Source organism: Phocoena phocoena, chromosome 3 (genome assembly GCF_963924675.1).
Source record: "Phocoena phocoena chromosome 3, mPhoPho1.1, whole genome shotgun sequence".
Lineage (NCBI taxonomy): Eukaryota > Metazoa > Chordata > Mammalia > Artiodactyla > Phocoenidae > Phocoena > Phocoena phocoena.
In genome coordinates, this window is record NC_089221.1 from 127,487,667 (window position 1) to 127,496,758 (window position 9,092).

The following is a 9,092-nucleotide window of genomic DNA, read 5'->3' on the forward strand; positions in this document are numbered from 1 at the left end:
TGACTGCGAGGGTGAGGTGTTCTTGCTGAGTTTGGTAAAGTGCCATGTCAACAAACTTCAGGGGGAATCCAAACAAGGGGGCAGTTAATACTAAAAGGGTAATCAGGGAAGGTTTTACATGGCTATCTGAGTTGGGCCATGATGGTTGGGTCAGGGATCTTTATGAGGAGATTCTAGGACACGGTGAGTAAAGATCAAATTCCGGAGGAAAAGGCCATCTGTAGTGGGGCATGGGTGACCATCTGTCTGTCTGTGTGTGTACCCCTGTAGCTCTGCAATCCCATTTGCTGACTCGGCCTCTGTCCCTCCTGCAGCGCTGGGCCGGAGCACTAGCCTCACCGAGAAGGATCTAAAAGAGGCCAAGGCGAGGAGCCAGCAGATCGCAGCCCAGCTGACCACCCCTCCCAGCTCCAACTCCCGCGGCGTCCAGCTCTTCAACAGGCGCCGGCAGAGGGTGAACGAGTTCACCTTGGAGAGCCACGGCCAGAGGGGACAGAAGCCCGGCCAGGAGTCCCTCAGGGTGCCCCCCGCCAGCCCCACAGGCCATGCCCCAGGGCTCAGCCTGAGTCCCACCTCCCTCCCTGAACCAGGCCCTCCGAGAAACCCCGCCTGCCAGAGCGCTGACACAGGGGTTCCCGGTCACAGCATGGAGGGCCCCTCAGAGGAAGCCAACTTGCTGCGGCACCTGGAGAAGGTGGCCAGTGAGGAAGAGGAGGTACCACTGGTGGTTTATTTAAAGGAGAACGCGGCCCTGCTGACGGCCAATGGGCTCCACCTGTCCCAGAACCGAGAAGCCCAGCAGACACCCCCAACTCCACCTCCGGCCGAGGTCCACAGCCCAGCCACGGATGCCAGCCAAAACCCTCCCTCACCCAGCGCCACGCTCATCACGCCAGTTACCAACAGCAACCACAACCTGCCAGCCACAGATGTCGATCAGAACCCACCGGCAACTGTCCCCCCGCAGAGCCTGCCACTGTCCAGCGTCCAACAGAATTCTTCACAGGCACAGCTCCCGCCGAAGGGTGCAGTGCCAGATTTCAAACCCAGCACCCACTGTGTTGGTGGGCAACCCCAGGAGCCAGCTGTGGAGGTGAGATCCAGCACCCTACTAATTGACAAGGTATCGGCTCCACCTACCACCACCAGCACCTTCTCCAGGGAAGTGACTCCCATCTCCAGCTCCAGGCCCCCAGCCCCAGATTTCATGTCCAGCTCCCTGCTCATTGATATCCAGCTTGGTGCCCCAGTGGCGTCCACAGAACAAGAGATGTCCGGGCGGGCAGCTGCCACCACGCCCACCAAACTGTACAGCGAGGTCCACCTCACGCTGGCCAAGCCCCCATCTGTGGTCAACAGGACGGCCAGGCCCTTTGGGATTCAGGCACCAGGCGGCACGAGCCAGATGGAACGAAGCCCCATGGTAGAGAGACGACATCTTGGAGAGAAGGGTCTCGCTCCCCGGCCCCCCAGCGTGGCAGACAGGAGCCCTCGGCCACAGAGACACATCATGTCCCATAGCCCCATGCTGGAGAGGAGGCCCGTGGCACAGCGAAGCCCCGCCTTGGAGAGACGCCCCTTGGGGAACTTCACCCCGCCCCCAACCTATGCCGAGACCTTGTCCACAGCCCCCCTGACTTCCCGGGTTAGGTCTCCCCCCTCTTACTCTGCCCTGTACCCCAGCTCCGACCCCAAGCCTTCTCATCTAAAGGGCCAGGCAGTTCCTGCCAGCAAGACGGGCATTTTGGAGGAGTCGATGGCCCGCAGGGGCAGCCGGAAATCCATGTTCACCTTCGTGGAGAAGCCCAAGGTGACCCCGAATCCGGACCTGCTGGATCTGGTACAGACAGCGGACGAGAAGCGGAGGCAGAGGGACCAGGGGGAGATGGGCGTGGAGGAGGAGCCCTTCGCGCTGGGGGCCGAGGCCTCCAACTTCCAGCAGGAGCCCGCACCCCGGGACAGGGCCAGCCCCGCAGGTGCCGAGGAGATTGTCCCCGAGTGGGCCTCATGCCTCAAGTCACCGCGTATCCAGGCCAAGCCCAAGCCCAAACCCAACCAGAACCTCTCCGAGGCCTCTGGGAAGGGGGCCGAGCTCTACGCCCGCCGCCAGTCCCGCATGGAGAAGTACGTCATCGAGTCTTCGGGCCACGCGGAACGGGCCCGCTGCCCTTCACCCACCATGTCCCTGCCTTCGTGCTGGAAGTACCCCACCCACGCGCCTGGCGGCTTCCGAGTGGCGTCCCGAAGCCCGGCTCGGACCCCGCCTGCCTCCCTCTATCACGGCTACCTGCCTGAGAATGGGGTCCTGCGCCCAGAGCCCTCCAGGCAGCCACCCTGCCAGCTGCGGCCCTCGCTCTTTGTCCTCTCACCCATCAAGGAACCTGCCAAGTCCTCGCCCACAGCCGCCTCGCCTGCCAAGCCGAGCTCCCTGGACCTGGCGCCCAGCCTGCCCAAAGCAGCCCTCCCACCGTCGCCTGCCCTGCCTCGGCCCTCCCGCTCCTCCCCTGGCCAGGATGGCCTCCAGCCCACTGCCGTGAGCCCTACCTACAGCAGTGATGTCTCGCCTGTGTCTCCCTCCAGGGCGTGGTCTCCCCGAGCCAAGCAAGCCCCCAGGCCCTCCTTCTCCACCCGGAATGCCGGGATCGAGGCTCAGGTGTGGAAGCCTTCCTTCTGCTTCAAGTAATGGACCCCACAGGGATCCCGCTGCCTGTCAGAGCCCGCTCTCCGAGGGCTGGATGGAGAGCAGGAAGTGGCACAGGGCTGAGTCAGGAGTATGGGGACTCAGGTCTCAAGGGCTGATGCTGCCACCAGCTGGCTTTGTGACATCGGGCAAGTCACCTCCCCTCTCTGAGCTGCAGCCGCCCCTTCCCTACCACAGAGTGGTTCGACTCCATGTCTGAGGGATCTGAAGTCTGCCACTGCGGGGGGAGGAGGGTCACGGAGAGAGAACTCCCTTGGCAGGCCCTAACGAGGCTGGGGGGGCTTCACCTGGCCTTGGTGAGCTGTAGGGATGCCAGCGTCTTGCTGAGGGGCTTCTGCAGCATACAGAGCCTGCCCTGGCCTGTGGGACCAGCCAGCCAAGGGTCTGCCTCCTCAGCCACCCCGGTGGGGCCGTCCTCACTGTGGCCCCAGCTCTGGCATCTCTCTGCCTCTTGCTGGATTCTCACCTCCACAGGTCTCTCTTCCGCCCACCTCTGCCTTCCGGACACTGTTTCCTCTGCACTGCTTCAGAGACCTCTGCCTCGGCCTCCGCATTTTCTCTTCTCTCGGGTTCTGCTGGATGAGGACTCAGCCCACCACTGCTGTCTGACACTCTTCTTCCTGGCCCTCTGCTCAGCTGCCTTCATGCCCGCTCCAAACATCTAGCTCCGCTTTCGAGACAGCTAACGCAGTTCATCCCAGACCTCAGTCCTGGTTCGACCTAGCTTGCCCTCACCGTTCTGGGATGTGGGAGGTCCCAGGGGTCCCCTGAGAGACAGAGAGCCCTGTAGGAGGCTGTGCAGAGGTTGGTGTGCAGCTAGGAGAGAGGCGCCTAGCAGTGTGTCCGTCAGCTGCTTTGCCTTCAACCTCAGCCAAGATCTGCACGACTGAAAGCAGCCGTCTACGTGCAGTGGAGGGGCCGCAAGGAGAGAGGCATCTCAGCCCGCCGTGTGCTGTGCGACTTTGGCCAAGTCACTCTCCCTTTTTGTGCCTCAGTTTTCTCATTTATACGATGAGGACCCTCCTAGCTGGACAATCTGTGAGGAATGAGGGGACAGGCTGGTGCTTTGGGAGGAAGGCCCTGTAAGTGATAAGACGGTCCCCTGGGAAGAGAGGGGAAGGAAATGGGACAGTTGCCATAGGACAGATGCTGAGTAGATGTAAGGGTGTCCTGGGGAGGGTGTGGCTGGAATGAGCTGCAGCAGGAGGCCAGGAGATCAGAAATTTAGGCTGGGACTGCTCAGGCTCAGGATCGCCTGGAGACGGTGGGAACACGGCAAGGGTTGGGGCAGGAGCACAGCAGCTCAAGGAAGGGACGAAGGGACGAAGGAGACCTTAAGGTTTAGAAGAAAAGGCTAGGACTTAGGAGATCTGGATTCTCAAAATGGACTCCATGTGCAGCTTTGGGTCTCAGTTTCCCCATCATACTGTGAGGGTTTTGAGTCAGGTAGTCTGAGATCCTCACCACCTCTGACACCTTTGATGTGCTGCAGCCCCCCAAAACCACACTTTGTGGGGGTTAGAGAACATAGACGCAAGAGGCAGAATTCAGATGGAAGCTTCCCAAGACCGGGGGCGAGCACCACCCACTTTCTCTTTCCCAGCCCTATTTCTGGGCTCCCCAGAGGGGCGAGGGGTGGTGGAGGCGGTGCCCATGCCGGGCTGAGCCTGCAGTTTTCGTGAGCTCTCGGCTCATCTCCATGGCAACAGGGGGTGCCTTCCCAGTGAGTTCATTCTGCCCAGAACGTGGGGGCATGCATGGGAGAGTCGCGAGGGAGCTCGGCTCCTTCACGCCAAACCCCTCCCAGGGCAGAGTGAAGCCCATGCTCCGGACCCCTGCTCCCTTCCACCCCTGAGGGCCAGCAATGGAAGAGCCCACCCTCCATCCTGCAGCTCCTGTGATCAGGCTGGCTGAGCTCTTCCCTCAACTTTGTTTTCTCTCCTGTTCTCAATATACTCTGCCTCAAATCTGTCTTGCTTCTTTCTTTCTTCCACACTCACTGGCTGGTGGTCAGGGCCCTCTCCCTCCTCTCCAATTCTGGCCTGAGAAGTGGGGTGGGACTGCTCAGTTATGGCGTGTGAGCCTGTGGTGTGTGTCCACGTGCTGCCTGCATCTGCTGAGTGTCTGGATCTGCCATGGGTACAGATGTGTGCTGGCTTGAAAGTGAGGGCTGCCCTCTGTCTTCCCTGGGTCAGCACTGAGGGAACCAGAACCCTGTGGAAATCATGTTCTGTTTTCTCCTTCCTTAAGAGTTTGGCCAAAAAGCCTGTAGAGCACGGGGGAAAACCCATGCCCCTTATGGTCCAGGTTTGTTCGAATTCTTTAAAAGTGGTATTTAAGTGCCTTTAGCCAGAGCATATATACTTTCTGGTTCCCTCAGCAGCCGCCCCACCCCCAACTCCCCGTCGCCCCCATTATCTAAATGCGGCCACTTTCCACAGTCATCACTGCCGGGCTCTTGCATAAAATGAGTTTCTGCCCTCGTGGAGAGGAGCGTACGGCCATCAAGAGCCAGAAAAATGGGTGCTGGGCCCAGATCTGCATCTGACTCCTTGTGTGACCTTAGACAACCTGTGGGCCTCAGTCTCCCCTTCCATGCAACAAGAGGATTACAGAAGCTGTCTGGGAGCTAGCTCTCTTTGATCTCTGATAGTTCCTGTCTGACTCTGCTCTACTCGCACCTTCACCCCACACATGTGTCCTGCTTTGGGTCTGGTGCTGGGTTAAGTGGGTGCTCCTCTCTGAATTTTCACCCATGTGCATTTCCAAGGAGTTCTGGTGTATATGGTACATTGGGAACTTTTTCACAAAGTGAATAATTCTGATTCCCTGCAGCCTTTTTGTATTATTGACTGCTCCCCCGCCCCCCAACACACACACACACACGCACACGCACACGCACACGCACACAGTCAGTACCCAGACATGGCAGTTTCGATGAGGTCAGGCCCTGGCCCACCTCCAAAGGGTGAGGAGCTGCTTACCACTGCCCCCAACATTCCAACCCAGGCATTCTGAGAAGTAAATTCTGTTACTTGCTGGCCCTAGCCTTCCCCTTGTGGCCACTAAAGGCAGACCATCCTTGGAGATTTCAGACAGTTATCATAGCTTCTCTTGCCCCAGCCTGCTTTGCTCTTGGCTGAAAGCCCTGGTTGCTCTGCCTCAGTGCTTGTTGATGGACTTGGATCATGAACCCTTGGGCCTGCTCCCCCCAGCCAGGCTCACTGAAAGATTCCTGAGATGGCTCACAGACAGCAGCTCCCAGTGTCTCTTGCTCACATATACACAACTCTGACCCTGGGAGTAAAAGAGGTGGAGCCCATGCTGAGCTTTAACTTTCCTACTTGATGATTGGGGCCTTGGATGTCCCCGGGAGGTTCCTAACATTCCCAATCCCATTGAAAAATCTGTTCAGACTGCTATACGTTCCTCTATAGGTTAAAGGGCTCCATTTCTGAGTCTGGGCTCATCTGGTAGCTGCTGCATTGTTTGGAGAATACATGTACTTTACTGCTTCCTTTTGATTGGGAGAAATTAGATTCTCATTGGATGAGAAGCTGACTGGCTTGGCTGTGGCTGGTTACTGATTGGATGAGAGAATGGATCTTACCAGAGGTTCTAGATTTTGATTGAGTAGGAGGCACTGAATGGACTGGCTAGTTCTGGACTCTGAGGGATGACTGCTGGTGAATTTGGATCGAAGACCGAGTGGACTGGCTTGTTGCTGGAATCTGATTGGCTGAACAGCTGGATGGTTTAGCAGATACATGCTGGGCCTGGATCCCCAAGCCCTGTACTTTCAAACCAGTTCAAACTGCTTAAGCCTGCCTCCCACCTTTAAGCAACAGATAGTCACACACATTTCCTGGTGGGGCAGAACACACCAGATAGTTATTTACACATCTGAACTTCATTTTCATCACTGTAAAATGGGTGTGATAATACCAGCTACTTCAGCAGACTGTTGTGAGGATATGATGAGAGAGTAAGGATGAGACCGAACTTTGTAGACTGGAAAGTTCCTAAGGGGTAGGAAGCAGGTATGATAGTGTATAGCAGAGCAGTGTATAACTTCACAGAGGTTCACCAACTTGGCCTCACAGAACCCACACTCCCCACCCCAAGCTGGCAAGAAGTCCAGTGAGGGGAGTGTGCTACCTAGGGAGGAACGACCCAACTTCCTTTTATGTTTCCATCTGTCAGTGGGAACCTCCTCCCTGTTCAAGGTGTCCAAGGAACAATTAGGAGGTGACCATGGAAACATGGCAGGGGGATTGAGACAGAGAGGGCCTTTCCCTAAGTCCAACTTTAGTAATAATGATCAATATTTTTGCTTGTAATTTTTTGAATAGATATTATATCCATATGGTTCAAAACCTTAAACTTGTATAAAAAGTATATAATACATTAGAAGCCTTATTCCCACTCCTGTGGCTGTGTCCCCTGCCCTGTTCACCCCATTTCCTAACAGAGAGGCACTCTGGTTAGTTTCATGTGTATCATTCCAGTATGTCTTTAAGGTAACTAACATCTATTGCGCACCTACTCTCTTCTAGGGAACCTTCTCATACTGTGATAGTCTTTGATGTAAATTATCTCATTTACTCCTCACAACAATCCTATAGGATACATGCTGATATTATACTCCCATTTCACAGAGGAGGAAACTGCAGCCCAGGGGCTTCGAGTTGCTTCTTTTGCTGAAGTAACTTGCCCAAGTTCATTCAGTAAACAAAGGGGTCTGTCTCCAAAGCGAGCGTTCTTAAACCGCCAGTCATCTGCCTCCCTGCTAAGCGCAGGGGCAGGCAGCGTGGGCTCGTTCAAGCACCTGAAAGATGAGAGTTGGGGCACCTGCGTTTTTCTGCAGGCACTACCTGACTTTGGTCGCTGGCTTCCCGACTCTGTACAATGGACACAGCCAACTCGATCCCTTCTGAAACCCCGGTATAGAGGAGCCCAGCACTAACGCCTGCCCCCACCCTCTCTGTTCTCTCCCCAGGACCGCCGAGAGAACCTGCCCACCTCCCCGCCCTGGACGCCGGGCGCGTCCCGGCCCCCCAGCAGCCTGGACGGCTGGGTGAGCCCGGGGCCGTGGGAGCCGGGCCGCGGGAGCAGCTTGAGCAGCCCCCCGCCGCTGCCGCCGCCGCCGCCGCCGCCGCCACCGCCGCCGCCGCCCATGTCCCCCTCGTGGAGCGAGCGCTCCGTATCCCCTCTGCGACCTGAGACCGAGGCGCGGCCCCCAAGCCGCCAGCTGCAGGCGCTCCTGGCGCGAAACATCATCAACGCGGCCCGGCGCAAGAGCGCCTCCCCGCGGCCGGCGGGCGCTGAGAGCCTTCGGCCCTTCTCCCCGCCGAGGGCGCTGCCACCGCCGCCACCGCCGCCGCGCATGCGCTCGCCCCTGCCGTCCCGACCCGGCCAGGCCGCGGACCCCGGGACAACGTTCGCTCCCATCCCCCGGAGCCCACTGCCCGCCGGGCCCTCGCCCTGCGCTAGTCCCCGGAGCCCGCTGCCCGCGCGACCCAGGCCCTTCCCCTACCGCCGCTCGCCCACGGACTCCGATGTGTCCCTCGACTCCGAGGACTCTGGGGCTAAGTCGCCCGGCATCCTCGGCTACAACATCTGTCCCCGCGGATGGAACGGCAGCCTGAGGCTCAAGCGTGGCAACCTACCCACGGAGGCCTCCTGCACCACCTAAAGGCTTCCCCGCCCACACCCCATCCCTGCCCCGGGAGAGCCGAGCCAGAAAGTGTCGTGGGGCTTGGGAGCTCCCAGCACCATGTCCCCAAGGGTCTGGCCTCTTTGATAGCCCCAGAGATAAGGGGTCAGGGGAGGAGAGCTCTGGGCTTGGGGTTGGGGTGGTGATCCAAGCTTGGGTTCTAGCCCTTGCTCTGTCATTCAGTCATTGTGGGAAAGACCCTTCCTCTGCTCCTCAGCTTTCCCATCTGTTTAATAGAGCTTTGGCCAAGGCAATCTCCAAACTTCTAAATTACCCCTTCTATCAGTACACACACACTAGTGCCTTGGAAGAGGCAGGGTGTTGTATGTATGGACCCCTAGACTTGCTGCATTGCAGGGTTCCATACTCTCCGCCCGCCCCGCCCCCCCCCCCCCCCCCCTTCCTGGCTCTGATCTCTGGAGTCTGGTAAATGAGGGGTGTGTTCAGAGGATCCTACGCCTGAGTTCCTTGTCCAGGCCCTGGCTTGACCATCTGCCTCCCTGGCACCAAGTCCCAGGCAGGAGCAGCTGTTTTCCATCCCTTCCCAGACAAGCTCTATTTTTACCATGGTGACCTTTAGAGAGGGTCTCCCAGGCCAGCTCAAGGTGCCCTGCTGGCTTCTCTAGAGAGAAGAGGAGGGAAGATTCCTCCTCTCAGATCCCTCTCAGGCTTTTT

General features: G+C 58.2%; 1 protein-coding gene across 2 annotated transcripts in view; it reads left to right on the top strand.

The window, feature by feature from the left end:
* Nucleotides 1–8,396, top strand: part of SYNPO (synaptopodin) — a 34,423-nt gene extending 26,027 nt beyond the window's left edge. The window contains exons 1-2 of one of the 2 annotated variants that reach the window (XM_065874911.1): nucleotides 647–2,653; nucleotides 7,701–8,396. In XM_065874911.1, coding sequence (XP_065730983.1) covers nucleotides 647–2,653; nucleotides 7,701–8,396 — 2,703 coding nt within the window. Of the gene's footprint in view, nucleotides 1–314; nucleotides 4,674–7,700 lie in introns of those variants that run through there. The other variant, XM_065874910.1, reaches the window with a different exon arrangement.
* The last annotated feature ends 696 nt before the right edge of the window (nucleotides 8,397–9,092 follow it).